This window comes from Lissotriton vulgaris, chromosome 3_1 (genome assembly GCF_964263255.1).
Source record: "Lissotriton vulgaris chromosome 3_1, aLisVul1.2, whole genome shotgun sequence".
NCBI classification, from domain to species: domain Eukaryota; kingdom Metazoa; phylum Chordata; class Amphibia; order Caudata; family Salamandridae; genus Lissotriton; species Lissotriton vulgaris.
In genome coordinates, this window is record NC_141689.1 from 1,514,234,195 (window position 1) to 1,514,253,861 (window position 19,667).

At 48.7% G+C, this 19,667-nt stretch overlaps 1 protein-coding gene across 4 annotated transcripts in view; it reads left to right on the forward strand.

Moving 5' to 3' along the window:
* LIN54 (lin-54 DREAM MuvB core complex component) overlaps positions 1–19,667 on the forward strand; it is a 620,706-nt gene that overhangs the window by 113,712 nt on the left and 487,327 nt on the right. For all 4 annotated transcript variants that reach the window (XM_086961987.1, XM_086961989.1, XM_086961988.1 and 1 more), the window contains exon 2: positions 4,047–4,768. In XM_086961987.1, coding sequence (XP_086818113.1) covers positions 4,082–4,768 — 687 coding nt within the window. In that variant the 5' untranslated portion in view covers positions 4,047–4,081. The remainder of the gene's footprint in view (positions 1–4,046; positions 4,769–19,667) is intronic.

Sequence of the window (19,667 nt, forward strand, 5' to 3'; positions counted from 1 at the left end):
CTGAGGCATTGCATAGACTGGTGAATGAGCAACTTCTCCTGGCTTATCATTGTACACAATAGTGCCCATGTGCATCTGTGATTAAGTCTTTACTTCCTTCCTGCCAATAGGATCATTTATTCTACTGCCACACAAAACTGTGTTGGTTCTTTGAGAAGGAGTATTTTTAGTTCTCAATCATGGGACTTTGTTGATACAAAGTATTTTTCTGTAGTAAGTTGGTGAGGATAGGTTTCATCCTTCTCTCTTGTTTCTGCAAGGTTTATTTTATTTAATTGTAAAATGCTACAGCTACTATTTAGTGTACAGGCGCTAAAAATAGCGATCGAGAAAGAGTCAAGAAGGTGATTAAAGCCTCAATTCCTTCATATTTTGCACTGTCTGGTCCATAGTCTGGGAGGTAAATGGAGTACCAGTTAAATTCATCCCCTGGCTATAGGCCATCAGACTTCCATTAAGGTTCCCCACTGGCCAGTAAAGAGAAGAACTAGATGTCAAGGGTTGTTCTGCAGTTATTCCTCTTCCTCCCTTTCTTCTACCTGCACTTCATTATCTTCATTATCTTCTTCCTCTTCTTTTTCTTCCTATTCCCTCCTTCTCTACATGAGGTATCTCCTCATAGGTCATGGTTTGGGAGTCACTTGCCATATTCTGTCAGACAGACTCTTGAATGGATCAGCTGTGACTCTCCTTCCCTCCCCCCTCATGCTCCCCTTTCACTTACTGTCATAAAAGAAGCTCCGTCATGACTTCCAGGAGATTGACATGGCGGTCAGCATTGGGAATCCATCAGTTGATTCCTTCCAGTCCTTCAACCTTTGAAAAAAGAAAGAGATCCGTCCCCTATCTTACGATTCACAGGTGTGACACAACTGGGCACAGGGATGTTGAAGGAGCACACCTCAGTTGCCTTACTTAATAAACCATTGCAAGACACACAAAAAATTCTTGAAGAGCATGCGAAGGGTGAGGAAGCTTGCGGATGAGACTGTGTTGATTTGTCTTCTCATGATGAGATTTCTGTCCAGGATGATGCCAAGATTGTGGGCATGGTCAGTCGGAGTGGATGAGGGTCCTAGTTCCGGGGTCCACTTGGAGTTGTTCCATGGGGAGGTGTTGTTATCGAAGATCAGCACTTAAGTCTTGTCTGTGTTGAGTTGTAGGCAATGCTCGTCATGCACCTGCAAAAGTTGATAAGCGTTGCAGAGGAGTCTTGTGATAGTACAACGGATAAGCTGGGTATCGTCTGGGTAGGATATGATATTCAGTTCATGCGATCTGTCGAAGTTGGCCAAGGGAGTCATGTAGTTGTCAAACAGGGTAGGGCTGAGGGACGAACCTAGAGGGATGCTACTCATGGTGTTATTTGGTTCTGAGGTGAAGAGAGGAAGGTGGATTCTCTGGTTTCTACCGGTAGGAAGGAGACGATCCACTTGAGGGTGTCTCCTCAGATTCCAAGGTTGTGAAGCCTTTTGATCAGGGTGTGTATGGTGTGATACAGTGTCGAACTGTACCAAGTTAAGTGCTCTGATTTTGTTTTCATCATATTAAAATATTTTTTTTCATCACACAGAATTACACAACAAGGAAATGTCTGTACATTTCACTTTTTAGCTATTTAAATGTGTGTTGGAATTAAACATGACATCCTATAGCCTTTCATTTCACTTTTTTTTGTACAGCACTATTATCAGACCGTTCACTTTACAAAATCCGCAAACTTTGCAGTCAGAAAAAGAATTATAGCTCTCCCTGATAAAATCTGACTCGCCATAGAGTGGGTAAGTAGATTTGTCAAGGCCTGCAAGGGTATTGTTTACAGTAAAGGGCTTTGAGCCCGCCCATTGCTTACCATTGATTGACGTAATTGCGACTCTTCTATGCTGCCTTCTAATTGGCCAGCAAATGCTGGGAGACACTTACTTTTCTTTCTGTGGAGCATGGACCAAGCACATAATTATTTTCTGTCCTCGAATCACGCTGTGATTTAGGTACCACTTCTTTCACTGCAGCCACCTGGCTCCATCTCATTTATCCCCAATCAGTATCATGTATGTTGCTTCCTCGCCTCCTAGCCAGTCCTGATCAAAAGTGCATTTATTTTTAAAAAAGCAAGTTCTTGCAGAAGCGCGTACATATTAACAAGCTCTTCCATCGGATCAAAGCCATCCGATGTTTACATAGATCGTTGGTCAAGATAATTTTTAACCTATTGTATTATATTTAATTGTAAATAGCACTTACTAGCCTTGATCACCCTTTTAAGTAAGCACTATAAGGTAATTCACTGGCAATTCTGGCAACACTATTCTACGCCACTCTACTCACTCTATTCTACACCACTGTACTCAACTCTGTTCTACGCCACTCTACTCAACTCTGTTCTACCCCACTCCCCTCTACTATGTGCACTCTGTACCACTCTACTTTACCCTGCCCTATTCTACTCTGCTACACTGTACTCCACTACATGCTACTGTTCATTTCTACGCTGCTTTATTCCTCTGCTCTATTCCACTCCACTTTACTCCGCTTTACACCATGCCAGTCAATGTCACTTCTCTCTGCGGCACACTACCCCTCTCTGCGGCTCACTACCCCTCTCTGCGGCTCACTACCCCTCTCTGCGGCTCACTACCCCTCTCTGCGGCACTCTGCCCCTCTCTGCGGCACTCTGCCCCTCTCTGCGGCACTCTGCCCCTCTCTGCGGCACTCTGCCCCTCTCTGCGGCACTCTGCCCCTCTCTGCGGCACTCTGCCCCTCTCTGCGGCACTCTGCCCCTCTCTGCGGCACTCTGCCCCTCTCTGCGGCACTCTGCCCCTCTCTGCGGCACTCTGCCCCTCTCTGCGGCACTCTGCTCCTCTCTGCGGCACTCTGCTCCTCTCTGCGGCACTCTGCTCCTCTCTGCGGCACTCTGCTCTTCTCTGCGGCACTCTGCTCCTCTCTGCGGCACTCTGCTCTTCTCCGTGGCACTCTGCTCCTCTCTGCGGCACTTCACTTCACTTTACAGCACTTCACTTTGTGCCATACTGCTAAGCGATACACTGCCTGTGCCACTCCCTCTGCTCCGTTCCCCTCTGCTTCGTTCCCCTCTGCTCCGTTCCCCTCTGCTCCGTTCCCCTCTGCTCCGTTCCCCTCTGCTCCGTTCCCCTCTGCTCCGTTCCCCTCTGCTCCCTGCCACTCTGCTCCCTGCCACTCTGCTCCCTGCCACTCTGCTCCCTGCCACTCTGCTCCCTGCCACTCTGCTCCCTGCCACTCTGCTCCCTGCCACTCTGCTCCCTGCCACTCTGACCTGCTCTACGCCACTCTAGCCTGCTCTACGCCACTCTAGCCTGCTCTACGCCGCTCTGCTCTTCACCGCTCTGCTGTTCGCCGCTCTGCTCTATGCCCTTCTGCTGAATGCCACGCTGTACCCTCTGCTGAATGCCACTCTGCTCTATGTCAACCCACTCTATGCCAATCTACTCTGCGCCTCACTACTACCCCCTACTCCAATCCACTCTATGCCACTCTGCTCTATGCTACGTTCCTCCACTCTGCTCCCAGCCCCTCCATTCTGCGCAGTGCCGCTCTATACCACTTCACCCCACTCTACTTCACCCCACCCCACTCTGTGCCATGCTGCCCCACTCTGCTCAACTCTGTCACCTTACCCTGTCTGCTCCACACTACCAAACCCTACCCCACCCCTCCCTCCATATCTCTCCCCACCCTGCCACACCCCACCCTGCTCCACCCCACCCTACTCTACCTGACAACAAACATGCTGCTGTATAAAAGACATCGCCAAAGTCAATAGCTCTTGCTTATGAAAGACCTATTGGATTTGCCAATGCTGGTTTAATTTTTTCCCTACGTCAGTATTTGGAGATAATGTCCTTAATTTGCCTCTAGCTGCTAGTTTTTATGAGATTACTGTAATCATACTGTATAATCATAATGCTATTTTATTGTAGTCTTAAACCTGTGTATAATTTCCTTGTAAGGTGAAGTTGATACTGCTGCGAGCATGCTGTTGATCTGTAATTTGTCTTTTTCTGTTGCAGGTTCCAAACCCTAATTTGCTGCTCGAAAATCCATCATGGAAGTGGTTTCTGCCGACGTGAACAGTTTGCTTCCTGAGGAGATCATGGACACAGAAATAACTTTGGAAGAAGACGACAGTATTGTGGCTGTCACTGTAACATCACCAATGGGGGACTCTGTTCCCATGGAGACTGAGTTGGAAGGGATGGTGGGTGTGAATTCAAGTAATGGTTCAACCACGTCCACCACCACTGGGCCAGTGACTGTGACCAGCAACCACTCCAGCCAACTTACACTGGCCACCCCAACCTCCAAACCGGATGCCAACACTATTGTAAAAAACGTCTTACAAAGTGACCTCCAGAGGTTTAGTGCTCAGACTCCTATTACGTTATCGGCCAGTCAGTTCATTCTAAACAAGGTCACGCAGGCATCTGACCTTAAGGCTGCCAACGCAACTGTAAAGCAGGAAGGCCAGAAACTGATTGTCACAACAAAGTCTGGGCAGCCGTTTGTCTTAACGTTACCCCACGGCCAGTTGCCCCATGCTCCCAAACTTGCATCCCTCGTGCAGGCGGCAGACTCAAAGGGGCAGACACCCCAGATCAAGGTGCTGACCATTGGAGGCAGGTCAGAGCTGAAGCCTTCTATTGGTGTCTCCGCAGTGACGCAAGGAGTTCAGCTGATCAACACTGCAGCCAAATCATCTGTATTGCAGGCCCAGCAGTTCAAAACAGTACAGGTAAAGGTGGGGACGATGAGAGAAGTGATATTGGTTTCAAATTCTGTGGGGTTTCAGAGACGTGTTCCAGTTCAGCTTAAATTTAATATGAGACTCCTGAGAGGCCAGCCAAGGTCTGCTGCCAATCTGATACTGCTCCATCCTAAAGGATTGTTCCACTCATCCAGGTTGTGTCCTGTTAACTTATGCTCTGATATTAATTGATCATGTGTGGTGATGTGAGCTAAGTGCTGTACAGTGATTATTTTCCTGTGATTCGCTGACTTGATAGCTAAATAATGCTGTTTCGTATTTTAATTTCAACTTTGTGAATTTCAGATTAACTTGCTAGGAATCTACTTTCAAATTTATGGCGCCTTTTTTTATTGCAGATTTTTGCGACATAATCAACATTTTAAGAAAATTGTGCAATGAAGGCATCAACAAAATACAAGAAGATGCATTATAAGGGTGCACACATTCCAAGAATAATAAGTACAATAATTACAGAACAAGACTGTATCTTTTGAAATAAGAGACTGAGGGTGGACAAGAGGTTAAGAAACTATTAACCTTTTTTAAATTAAGTTTTATTGATTGATTATGACAGTAAACACTACAAAACAAAGGAAACACCTTCCCCAGTATATTACATTGCATCATAGTGCAGAATATAACTCGGGTAGGTTGTAGATAATGAATTAGGCTCGCTATGCTGTAATATTTACATTCTGATAGGGCTACATTTCGGAAGACCATAGCAATCACTCATCTTGCATCTAGGTCCATCAATGAGCAAGTCCAACCCGCAGGGTCCAGCCATCGTTGCAGACTGGGGTGCAGCTGGTGTGAGACAGGACAGTCCCACCCAGCCATCATGCAGAAAGCCCACTAGGGTCAGTATCTCCTTGTGTCCGTAATCCACACCTCCGGGGGTCCCATGTGTCTTTGGGTCTGCTCTTAGGTGGGATCAAAAGGTAATAAGTGTCCAATTGTTCCTGACAGTACAATAAATCATGAAGCCATGCTTTTACTTCAGACAGGTTCACTCTCCCCCATTGGTACACCCACTCACCTCTTCGCTAGCTGCAGGGCTATAGAGGCATATCTACGATCCACTTGTGGTACATTTAAGGTGCAGCCAATCAAGGCTAGTTGAGATGAGTGTAATTAGGAACTTTAGTACATTTCGAAGGATCATTTGTTCCGGGATTGTGTTACAATAAGTGATGTGGTGATCACTCACAGTCCCTCAACTACGTTAACTAGAAGAGCAAGAATGAAATATTGTGGTTCGTGGAATACATTCCCTGTCCTGCTACAGTGAAGTAAACACGTCCACGCTCTGGAGATCCACACCAATGTGGTGGGATGTCTACTTTCAAGTATGGGATCAAGACTTTAAATAAGAACTCAAGTACATAGGGGCAGCTAGCCCTGCACCAGAGAGGACCACAGATCCGATTGAAACTGCCATTGACATAGACTGCAGGGTCTATTAATGATCTCTTTGCAATATTGAGATTAACTGGTACAATTGATAGGCAGCAGAATTCTAATCTAAGGCTTATGAAATTGATAAAGAAAAGCTTGTTGCTATTCTGGGGCGAAAGAATGCCGAAATCGTTTATTTGCAAAAGGTAACACTTAAGTAGTTCATAATATTAACAACTCTCTTGAACATAAAAAGATTTAAATAAACAGTAGTTCTGGAGGAGGTGTTTGCTTAATTTCAGGTATTGCTCCTTGCATTTTCCTTTTGTAACGGTCTACCAGGAGAAGAAAGCACGGCAGGGTAACACTCAGAAGATTTCTGCCGTTTCTTTTACTTGCACTTTATTATTTGTACTGCTCCCTTGATCCTTTACATATGCAACTGTTGATCTATAACATTCAGCTCTCAGGAAGTATTGCCCGGTGCAGCCAAGTTTGAAGCTATAGGTTCTTTCCTTGTCAACACCACCTGTCGGGCGCAACTAGGTCTTAATTTCGGGGGGGGGGGGGCTAACATGGCAGATGAAGGGGCGTGGCTGATGTAAATCAATGGGTCGGAGCTAAAATGGCAGATAATCAGGATCGAATAATGCTCAGGTCAAGCAGAGAAAAAAATGTGGTGAATTCTGCATTTGAATCTGGACAACAATTAAAGCACACATTTTTGTTAGTTTGATGCATTGCTCCCCAAAACCCATACTCACCCTGAATTTTAAAATTACCCCTGGCACACCAAAACACATACCCACGCTGAACCCTAAAATTAACCCCTTCACACCCTAAAACCCATACCCGCCCTGAAATCTATAATTACCCCTGGCACCCCAAAACCCATACCCATCCTATCCCTAAAATTATCCCTCCCCGGCACCCCAAAACCCATACCTACCCCACACCGTAAAATTACCCCCTGGCACCCCAAAACCCAATACCACCCTGAACCCTAAAATCACCCCCCTGGAGCCCCAAAACCCATACCCGCCCTGAACCTTAGATTACCCCTGGCACCCCAGAAACCATACCCATGCTGAACCATAAATTCCCCCTTGCCCCCCAAAATCCAAACCCACCCTGAACCTTAAAATTACCCCAGGCACCCCAAAACCCATACCCATGCTGAACCATAAATTCCCATCTGGCACCCCATAACCCATACCCACCATGAACCCTAAAATAGCCCCCTGACATCCCAAACCCACACCTGCCCTAAACCCTAAAATTACCCCTGGCACTATAAAACACATACCCACGCTGAACCCTAAAATTAATCCCATGGCACCTCAAACCCCACACCCACCCTGAACCTTAAAATTACCCCTGGCACCCCAAACCCCATACCCATGCTGAACCATAAATGCCCCCCAGCAACCCATACCCCACACCCTCCCTGAACCATAAATTCCCCACTGGCACCCCATAACCCATACCCACCCTGAACCCTAAAATTGCCCCCTGACACCCCAAAACCCACACCTGCCCTGTACCCTAAAATTACCCCTGGCACACCAAAACACATACCCACGCTGAACCCTAAAATGTCCCCTGGCACCCCATAACCCATACCCACCCTGAACCCTAAAGTAGCCCCCTGACATCCCAAAACCCACACCTGCCCTAAACCCTAAAATTACCCCTGGCACTATAAAACACATACCCATGCTGAACCCTAAAATTAATCCCATGGCACCCCAAAACCCACACCCACCCTGTACCTTAAAATTACCCCTGGCACCCCAAACCGCATACCCATGCTGAACCATAAATTCCCCCCCCGGCACCCCATAACTCATACCCACCCTGATCCATAAATTCCCCGCTGGCACCCCATAATAACCCATACCCACCCTGAACCCTAAAATTGCCCCCTGACACCCCAAAACCCACACCTGCCCTGAACCCTAAAATTACCCCTGGCACACCAAAACAAATACCCACGCTGAACCCTAAAATGTCCCCTGGCACCCCATACCCACCCTGAACCCTAAAATAGCCCCCTGACATCCCAAAACCCACACCTGCCCTAAACCCTAAAATTACCCCTGGCACCCCAAAACCCATACCCATGCTGAACCATAAATTCCCCCTGGCACCCCATAACCCATACCCACCCTGAACCATAAATTCCCCCCTGGCACCCCATAACCCATACCCACCCTGAACCCTAAAATTGCCCCCTGACACCCCAAAACCCACACCTGCCCTGAACCCTAAAATTACCCCGGGCACACCAAAACACATACCCATGCTGAACCCTAAAATGTCCCCTGGCACCCCAAAACCCATACCTACCCTGAACCCTAAAATTGCCCCCTGGAACCCCAAAACCCATACCCGCTCAGAACCCTAAAATTACCCCCTGGCACCCCAATCCGTAACCCACCCTGAACCATAAAATTACTCACTGGCACCCTAAAACCCACACCCACCCTGAATTCTAAAATTACCCACTAGCACCCCAAAAAAAATGAACACTACAAACTTACACTACATTTGCATATTTGGAGGGGACTTTTCTCTTTGACGTTTCTATGTATGTAAGTCAAGAACAACATTCACAGTAACCTAGATATGCAGGCAGTAGGTAATGCTGTGCTGAAAAATGCATTAAAGTTACTGGAACTTACACAAAAAACTGCTGCCTGCTCTTCTGATACTATACTGTGGAGTCTGGCTGATCAGCAGCACTGTGTCTTGGCATCCAGCCCCTCCCGAAGGTCTCACTGTGTAGATCAATGTGGGTCAAATGCACAGACAGCAGGGGGAAAGGGATGGCCAGTGCAGGTGAAGCTTTTCCTTTGTAAATTAATTCCTGCTGGCGTCATAGGGTTTGCTGTCTGTGCACTTGTATGGAATACACATCTATACAAGTGCACAGACAGCACACCCTGGGCTAAGATGCCAGCAGAAATTCCTTTACAAAGGAAAAGCATCACCTTAACTGGCCATGCCTTCCCCCTGCTGTGCACATCTTCACACCCCATGCTCACAACCCATCAAGTGCTTAGGGGAAATCCCTGCCTTCAGGCAAGGATTTCACCTCTGCGCCACTCTAAAGGAAAACAAGAGGTCAGGGCAGGGGGGTTCACTCGCTGAAACTGTTCAGAGGCTGGCTGTCTGGCTCGGGCTGCTGGGCCTCTCAGAAAGCATTAAAAAAAATCACTTTCTCGGATCGGATGCGAAGCCTTCTTGCACCATTTCAGTGCGTGTAATCTTAGCCCGGGCAGAGGAGGCGACGGGGGGGGGGGGGGGGCTGAAGCACGGTGAGCCCAATGGGTGTTGCGCGCCTGCCACCTGTCCAGCTCCCGCAGAACCGTTCTCCTTCTTCTGTCCCTTTGTTTATTTGTAAAGCGGCTGCGCAACTCCCCCCACAACGTGCAGACCTATTTTCCCTTTCTACCCTTCAGAAGTCTATGTGAGGTTTTTGGGTGCAGCTAAGTGGGTGCTTTAGGTTTCACTAAGAATGTGAGCAGAGTGTGGCCAATGTTCAGACTGTGGCTTGCAGCGTCCAGTAAGGGGTTGTTCATCTTAGTGTCGTATAACTATGCCTAACTCCATTGCTTCCAGATTATTTTTGTGAGGGCACATAGACAGGCAATATGTCTCCATTCCCCACAGCCAAAATATTGGGGTTCAGTATGTTGCTCCAAAACATTGTAGTTCACTGGTGTTTATGTACAGTGACTTGTTTAGCTACTTGCAGTTGGATAACTTGCTGGAAGGTGTCTATCATTTCCTGGGCTTGCTGTTGTAGTTCAAGCTCACGGTGTAATTGCTGCTGACCTGCGAGCTGTCTGAGAGGTTTAATCATTTTCCCTTAAAATGATGACAGAAGCGATGCTTTTATGGAAAACGAGGATTTCCATTTGTTCTTTTCTTTAGCACATCTTCTTTTAAGAATATGATCACTGTGGCCTTTTTTAGAGGATTTATTTCAAGGGCGCACATACAAAGGCTCTGGAAATGACCGTATTTCTCCAACAAATTGCCTCCAAGACCCTTGAACTTCCCGTGTCATTTAAAAATGTTTTTAATATTTTTTTCTGTTTAGTAAACAATTCGACTGAATCACATCATTGGTTACAAGCAGGAGACTTCAGCATCTCTCTGCAATTTCTTATACATTTAAAAATACATTACAGTTATCACATCTCTTTGATTAAGGGGTATCAAGAGTCTCATCATCAACTTGCTGACTAGGCGGGGAACAAATATCACCTCTGTATTGGTTCCAGGCTCCCCATACCTTGCTCCACTTCTTGGGCATCCTCTAGCTATAAAGACTGACTTTTCCCTGTACATGCACCAGTCTAGATCTTCCCTCCACCTCCCTAGTAGGGGTGGCTGACCAGCCCCCCACAACTGTGCAATGTTCCCTTTTGCCACCATGAACGCTAATGTCGCCCACTGCTTAGTATATGTGTTGAGATCTGTAGGCTCCCAGAAGTTTAATAAACATCTCCGTGCCTCTGGCTGCATATCCACTTCAGTACTGCCCGCATTGTGTGTTGGATGTCTTTCCAATACGCCTCGACCCGCTGGCAGTTCCACAGGATGTGCATTAATGTTCAGACTTCCCCACACCTCCGTCTACACAACGTTTTCAGCCCGTCCCATGCGAACCAATCCGGGTCCTGTGACATGGGCCCTATGTATTATTTTAAGCTGCACTAATCTCAGCCTGGCTTGGATCGCTACCACCCTTGGGGAAGAAACCGCCTCTTGACAATCCTCGTTGTCTAACTCTAGGCCTTCACTGTTCCACTTTCCCTTCAGAGTTTGCAGTGGATCGTCCATGTTAACTCATTTTCTGTAAATGAGGGAAATGGTCTTCTCTGGGATGTGTCCGTTTAACACTCTATCCTCCAGGGGAGAGGCCTCTGGGCGCGCCACAGTGTTAGGGATCTGTGTGAGTAACGCGTGGCGGATTTGGAGATAACTGTAATATTCTGTATCCATCAAGCTTTATTGTGTTTTCAGTGATGCGAATGGCAGTACCGTGCCTCCCCCCCCCCCCCAGATATCCTTGATACGTGTGATCCCTATAAGGTCCCACTTATCAAATCCCTTGGATTTCCAGAGGCTCCCCAGTTTCTCCGAATTCCACATCGGTGTGGCCAGTGTGAGTTTTCCTTCCCATTTCAGGTGTTTATTGACAGCATGCCAAGTCTGGACGGCGTGCGCTGTAGGACCAGTCAGTGGAAACCTACCGGGTTTGGCATACAAAGCCCTGGTATAGTCTTCCCCCCGGGAGCAGCCACTTATCCATGGCATACCCGGGATCATCTGGGTTGCCATATATCCCATGGTTGATAGCCGCTAGCTGGGATGCCCAATAATACTTTCCAAGGTCGGGGAGACATGATACCTCCATCGTACCAGTTTAGTCAGCTTTGAGAATGTAATGCGGGGTCTGCCATCCCAGAGTAGTTTCCTTTGGAGACTCTATTTCCTTGAAGTAGGATGCCGGGACCAAGTCCATCGTATTTTGGAGAGAGTATAAAAAACGAGGAAGGACCATCATCTTCCGCCCTTCCCAGCATGGAAAGAGGAAGGGATCTCTAGTGTGCGACATCGCTTTTAAGTCTTTGCATGGGCGGGTTGAGATTACGGGCGTAGCGCAGTCACGAATCCAGCGTCACGTAGATTCCGAGATATCGGAAACCATCCGGTGCAATCTGTGTAGGGCCACTCAGTGGTATCACCGGTGGGTCGCCCTTAAGGACGTACACTACGGACTTGGACCAATAGACCATGAAACAAGAATTTCTTCCGAATATAACTAGCACATCTAAAAGACTATCAGCCCTTGGAGTAGTGATGTGGAGAAGGATATCGTCTGCATAGAGAGATATCTTGTCTTTCCAGTCCAGTATCCACCTCATTCCCCGGATAGATCGGTCTTGTCTAATCCAGGCTGCCAGTGGTTCTAGTTCCAACGCAAAGAGGAGCGGAGACAGAGGGCAACCCTGACTTCAAACAGGTAGGGCCACTCAACCATGTCAAACGCCATGATAGCGTCTAATGAGACAAGAACCGCCGGTTCCAGTATGGTAGGCGTTCTACTCAATACACCATATAGTCAGCGCAGGTTGAGGGCTGTATTGCGATGTGGCATAAAGCCCGACTGGTCTGGGTGGACCAGTGTAGTAATTACTTTGATCAGACGCATGGCCAGCAGTTTTGCGAGGACTTTGGGCTCCACGTTGAGGAGCGATATTGGCCTATAGGATGTACGGCTCGTTCTAGGTTTGCCTTCTGTTATGTATGACAACTATCTTGGCCGCTCTTTGGTCATATGGGAGCTTTCCTCTATCTCTGCTCTCCATCAGCATAGAACAGATGTGGGAGGCAAGTTTATTAGAATTCAGCTTATACAGTTCAACGGGAATCCTGTTGGGCCCCGTGGCTTTCCTGGAGCTCACTCTTCTGATTGCCTGTGCCACCTCACCGTCCGTCAGCGGGGAATCTAGGTAGGCCCTGTTTTCGTCCGAGAGCGTGGGAAGCACTATGTCTCTTATCATCTCTCTATTGTCGTCTTCTGTGTATCTTCCGGTAGTGCTATACACCGAGTGGTAATAGTCCGCAAATGTATCCGCGATAGCCTGCGGGTCAGTGATGGGATTAGAGCCGCCTCCCTGTATCTTGGGTACCAATCTCGACGCCCACCCTTTCCTGTCCAGACACGCTATCAGCTTTCCTGCCTTATCCCCTAGTTCATATACTCTGCTCTGGACCTCTCTACTCTGCGCCTTGGCTCTTTCTTTGGCAAGACTATTAAACTCGTCCTGCCTTAGTAGGTGAAGGTTTTCCGGGGACACTCCCCAGGCTATATCCTCCTATGATTTCAACACGTCCTCCTCCGCCCTTGTCAGTTCCGCCTGCCTGTCCCGCTTCTTCCCGGCAATCAGGGAGAGCACTACTCCCCTAATTACTGTATTATAAGCCTCCCTTAGAGTCTGTGCTGAATTAACTGTGCTCCCGTTTTCGTGAAAGTAGTTATCAGTAGCCTTGATGATGTCCTTACGGGTGGTCGGATCTTTCAGATACCACGGGTCTATTGGGGCCACCCTGCCTACACTCTTGTGATCCAATTCCAGTCTGAGCCACACAGGGGAGTGATCGGAAATGCCCTGTCCCAGATGTCTCACCTCCTGGATAGTGAGGGCGTGGGCCGACGGGATTAGGATGTAGTCAATACGTGACCTACTGTGATGTGCGCTCGATACGTGTGTGTATTGTGCCTTGTCAGGGTTATGCGTCCGCCACCCAACCATCATTCCCACCATTTCTAAAAAGTCCGCCAGCCACCTTTGGGCTGGTCTAAGTTCACGCGGCGGATGTCTGTCAATTTCCCTAGCTACAACTGCGTTGAAACCTCCCCCCATTACCAGCATACCTAGTGGGAACGTTAAAAATATGGTGTCCAGATCCTTGAATGTGTCTGTTTGCAGACCAGGCGAAACGTAGATAGAGACAAATGTGGCTGTCTTTCCTTCCCATTGGCCCGAGACCCCTACATATCTGCCCGTACATCTGACCACGAGGCCTATATTTTAAAAGGGAATGAGTTCTTGATGAGTATGCCAACCCCTCGTGACCTGGAGGTGATTCCCGCGTTTGCCACCAGCTTGTACTCTCCTCTATGTAAGGTCATGCATTTGTTTCCGACTAGGTGTGTTTCCTGTAAGAGGACTACATCCAGTGCGTGCCTCCTGACTAATTGGTTGACCATCCCACATTTATCCTCTAGTCCGTTCACGTTCCAACTGAGGATCTAACCCCTGTTTACCGCTCATTGCTGTTTCCTTTGCGGAAGTCGCCCTGACTCTTGTTTTCCATTTTGATGGTGTTGAAAAACTCCATGCAATAACCGATTCAACTGTAAAGGTTACAAACGAATCAAATTCAAGGTTAAAAAACAATTCATTTATGGCTGCCATAACATCATGCAAGGTTAGGTCCGAAGTGGGGCTCATGTAGTCCCCCCCCCCCACCCCCCCACCATAAGGGCGTGTTGTGGATCTGACTGGGAGCCCCTGGGGAGGGTATATCGATCAAGCTTGTTGGTCTGAACTTGTCTCATTCCCTTGGTCGTCCTGGGCTGGTGCTTTTCGGCGTCTGGTTTGGTTGCCATTGTGTCGCCAGCTCACGAGGTATCTCAGTGGTGCCTTCCCCCGGGACCCCGTCGCAGAGGTCAGATGTCGGTGAGAGCACTGGGGTCTGTTTTCGTGATTGTCGTCTTGCCGATGTAGTCAGTGCGATAATCCTTGGGAGGTGTTAAACAAGCGGTCATTGCGGCGCGGGGCTGGAGCGCCCTCCACCACCCTGGTTAAACCCGGTCACGGCAGGAGCTACAGCCGCCGTCAAAATGTCGCCATTGTCTAAGGCATAGTTCCCACAGTAGTAGTATTAGCAGAAGTATTAGGCGGGGGAGGGGTGGCGCCCCACAACTCAGGACAGGCACTCTCCTGCAGTGAGTACCAGGCGCACTGCTCCACTACCAGCCCGGTATCACCACCACTCGGCCTGTGTATCACTATTTCTGTCCTTCGTGGCAATATTTGCTTCGAGGGGTCAACTCCACCCCAAGTCACAACCGCCTGCTTGCAGCTCCGAGCGGGCCGGTGTAATTGCTGCCAGATGGTCTGTTGGTCACTGCGGGGTATAACAGCCTCCAATGTCGGCCCCGACCCTGCTTTCTTGCTCTGCAGTTCCGGGGGGCAGGGGGGGGGGGGGTGAAACCGATATTCACTCACCCCCTCTCCCTACATGGGTCCGTTAGGCTCCGGTCCTTACCCAGCGCCAGCTCGATTTCCGGCGCCACTGAGGCCTTTCTCTTCTCCCAGCTTCGGAGAAGAGCCGGCACATGGGGGCGGGGGGGCTCGGGCACGGGGTATGTCTCCCCCCGCTCTGTTCACCGTTTGTGTGCCGCCGCGGGGGCCAGGTGTCTGTGGGCACGGCGACTCCAGCCTGACCGGCGACTTCCGGTGCAGGGCGCCAAGTTCCTCTCTCCCAGCAGCAGTCACACTTCCAATGTAGTCCCCGGCTTCGGATCCGTGACAAGGCCGCAGAGTAAGAGGTGCGTAACTCCGGCCTCCAAAGTCGTGGGGGAGCAGGGTTTGTAGCCAGGGACACTGCTTTCCTCACTCTCTGATTTTGCCCAGCTTCAGGGGCAGGATGGTGGGTTTAGGGGACGGTGGTGCCGGAGCCGAGGTGTCACGCGGCCATCTTGGGCCGGTGCTTGACTCCTCCTCCCCGTGTCATTTTATAATTCATTTCGTCTACTCGGATAATTCCCCCAGATAGGAATCCATCTGTCCTTTGCCTGTACTGGAGGCAGAAACATGAGACCGAGTGATCCTTTGTCCTAATAGGTTCTTCTTATCCCTGAATTCAGTCCTGATCGCTCAGCCTCCCTTCTCTTCATTGCTGGATGGGACTCTGTAGATGTGATTGGTTTAGAGCTGGTTGTCACCACCTCTTTGATTGCCAGTTAGTATGGCGCATAGGATGTGCACTGCATGCACCTTTCCCTACATAAGGTGACCCTGCTGCCCTTCTTCACAGTGTTCTATCATGGCAGAGACTGCACTTGCTGCAGTGTCGCTTGCTCACCACTGGACCAGTTTTCCTATTTGGCTATCTTCAAACCAGAAGACTCTGCCTCACCTGCTGCAGGAGCCTGCAAGATCAGACATCTCCACAGCAATGCCTGAGTACATAGTGTAACAGTCACGGCCCTCCCCCCTCAAGGCATCCCCATTAAGTTCCTGAGGTAGGTCCAAATTCGACTCCTGATTCAGAAAGGTGCCATCAAAGTGGTTCCCAAGTCTTAGAAGGGGATGGGGTTCTATTCCCGGTTTTTCCTCGTCCTCAAGAAGTCCGGCGAATGGCGTCCGATCCTCGACTTAAGAGCCCTGAACAAGTACCTGAAGTGACAATCCTTTCGCATGCTCACACTCGCGGAAATTCTCCGCCTTCTCTCGAAGGACGACTTCATGACCACCTTCGATCTCCAAGACACGTATTTCCACGTGCTGATGCTTCCAAAACACCATAAGTACTTGCGCTTCCGGGTAGGGCGCAGAGACTTTCATTTCATGGTTCTGCCTTTCGGCCTTCGCTCCGCCCCTCGCGTCTTCACGAAAGTCCTGGCCCCGGTGGTGGCATATCTACGTTTGAAGGGAGTTCAAATCTTTCCCTACCTGGATGACTGTCTCATCAAGTCGCAATCTCGCCATCAGGCGTCTCTGGACACTCGATTCTGTCAGACTCCATTCCACTCCCTCGGTCTCTTCATCAACACCGAGAAGTCTCAGGTCGATCCAGCTCCCTGCAGGACCTTTCTAGGCGCCACTCTGAATACTTCGCTGGCGAAGGCATTTGTGTCTCACAAGCATCAGCTGCGGATTCCACGCCTAGTGGCTCTCATCCGTTCAAAAGGGTCCGTTTCAGTTTGTGTATTGAAGTCCTTTCTTGGGATGGCATCCTCCTGCATCTCCCTGATCCCAAATTGCAGGCTCAAGAGTCGCCCAATTCAGGAGGAACTGGACAAACAGTGGCGTCAGGTCACCAGCTCTTTCAACGATCTGGTCCTGGTGACCTCTCGGATGAGGTCCGCTCTCCAATGGTGGGCTCAACGTCAAACATCGCTGCTGGTACTTCTTTCCTAACCATCACTCCGGAGCTCGTCCTTACCATGGATGCCTCCCTGGAAGGCTGGGGCACACATCTTCAGGGGCTATCCATAAAGGGCAAGTGGACCCTTTCTCAACGTACCTTGCACATCAACTGACTGGAGCTAATGGCCTTTTTCCTGGCGTTCAAGTCTTTCCATCTTCTACTCCAGGGAGAATCAGTGATCATTCAAAACCGACAATACCACCAGTTTGCACTATGTAACCAAACAGGGCGGCACCAAGTCACCACTCATTTCTCAGCTGGCACAGAGCATCTGAGACTGGGCACTCCGTCGCCAAATTACCTTGACAGCGGTTCACCTACCATGCATCTCCAACATCCTAGCGGATTCCTTCAGCAGGTCCGCATCCTCGACCCACGAGTGGGAGTTGCATCAGCCGACTCTGAACTTCATCTTTCGGCTGTGGGGTCGCCCGGACAGGGATCTTTTTGCGAGCCCTGTGAACCGGAAATGCCAGTCTTATGCAAGCTGCCTTCCCCATCAAGGGTCATGCGGGAATGCCCTTTTGATGAACTGGCGCAATCTATTCGCCTACGCTTTTCCGCCGATTCCGCTGGTTCCTCGAGGAAAATGCGGAGACAGCCATGCCACATTCTCCTGATCGCTCCCAGATGGCCTCGACAAGCGTGGTTCTCGAAACTGCTGCTTCTCTCACAGTGTGAACCCATCCTACTTCGTCCTCCAGCGGATCTCCTCACAATGAACAAGGGTCAGATCTGTCATCCGGACCCCTCCTCTCTCAAATTATCGGCCTGCACCTTGAATTTGCCCACTTGAATATTTTGCCAGCATGTAGAGACGTTCTTGTCAATGCAAGAGCTCCGTCCACAGTAAAGACTTACAAGCTAAAGTGGAAAAGGTTCTGTCACTGGTGTGCATCTGCCAACATCCATCCTGTGCACTCCTCTCCTCTCCAGCTCAGCTTCTGCCGTTCTTTCTACAGTTGGCTCAATCAGGACTTTCCCACTCCACTTTGAAGGTCTTCCTAGCGGCAATATCTAGTTTTCGGCAGGATGGGTCTTCCTCTCTCTACTCTTCCAGAGTCATTCAGCAGTTTTTCAAGGGGCTGTTCAGGATGTTCCTGCCCATTCAGCGTCCTCCTCCTACCTGGCATCTCAATGTTGTTTTGGTGCAATTGATGAAGGCGCCTTTTGAGCCCATCCACAAAGCGGATTTGAAATTTTTGACCTGGAAGGTGGCCCTTCTTCTTGCTTTGACCTCCTTACATCGCGTGAGTGATATCCACGCCTTTACCATTCAGCCTCCTTTCCTTCAATTCAAATCGGACTGTGTTGTACTTCTCACCAACCCGGCATTCATGCCTAAGGTGTCAACTGATTTTCACCTCAATGAACCAGTGTTCTTAAAGACTTTTTTCGCTAATCCCCAATCTCCGGCGTAGCAACGTTTTCATTCATTGGACATTAAAAGATGCCTTAAATTCTACATCGACAGGATAGCGCCCTTTCGTAGGTCTGATCAACTGTTCGTTGCTTACGGATGCATGCGCAAGGGGCGTTCTGTTACCAAGCCAACTATTGCACGTTGGATTTCCTCAACAATTTCGTTCTGTCATCAGAAGGCTGGCAAGCCTCTTCAATCTACATTGAGAGCTCATTCCACCAGGGCGATGTCATCCTTTACTGCCCTGTTTGCTGGTGTGCCAATTCACCAAATATGTCGAGCAGCCACATGGTCCAGCAGGCACACTTTCACAAAGCACTATTGCCTTGAGACGATCAACGAAGCTGATACAGCAGTGGGCCAAGCGGTGCTTCGCAATCTTTTTAATTAAGGTGATCCTCTTTCCTTCCCTCCGCCTGTATGGTTTCTACTATTTGGCTGGCAGCTTTGTCATTTCATTGCATTTTCATGCTAATGCACTGCTATTTTGTCTTGCGGCCAACTATTACTGCTCACTATTATATTCAAGCATGTGAATCTATGAAAGCCCCCCCATTACTGGAGAAGAACAATTGTTACTTACCTGTAAACGGTGGTTCTCCAGTATTGGTGTCTTTCATAGATTCACATGCGACCGCCCACCTCCCCTCACAGGCTCGCTTCTCCTTCTAGACTGTTTTGTCACTCTTGTGCTACGAAAATCTGAAGGTCTGAGCCTCTGAGGAGAAGGTTCTAGAGGGGTGCTTGCGCCTGATTGGCTGTAGTTTGGACCGACATAATGACATGGATATGCTATAAAAGTGTTCTTTTTCTTCTAATGTATTCCTATGTGTTAATGCTAACCTTGGTACTTATAAGTATTTATGGTTTTGGAATGTATGTAATTATGTTTTTATATACATATATTATTGGTTTTATTGCTATTGTATTTACCATGGGGCTCCCACTTCGACAACGGGGAATATTCAAGCATGTGAATCTTTAAAAGACATCAATACTGGAGAATCTGGGATACTCTGTTCTCTGAGACAATAATACAGTCTATAAGAGACACCCAAACCACTTTGAAGACCAATGCAGGAGTGGTAGGATCAGATGCTGCACTAGTAAGACAAGATGACCGAAATGTGCTTGACCGATTTACTGCTACAGAGGGAAGATATGATTGGAGACTCAGAAAGTTACCCACTTTCCAGTTACTTTCACATTCCAAGAGGAAGGAGTGGAGGGCACGGGGAAGGGCCATGAGAAGCATCCAGTGAGCAGTTAGCATTTAGCATCTCATAAGTACTTGAATGCTTCATGCCAGACAATTCTAAA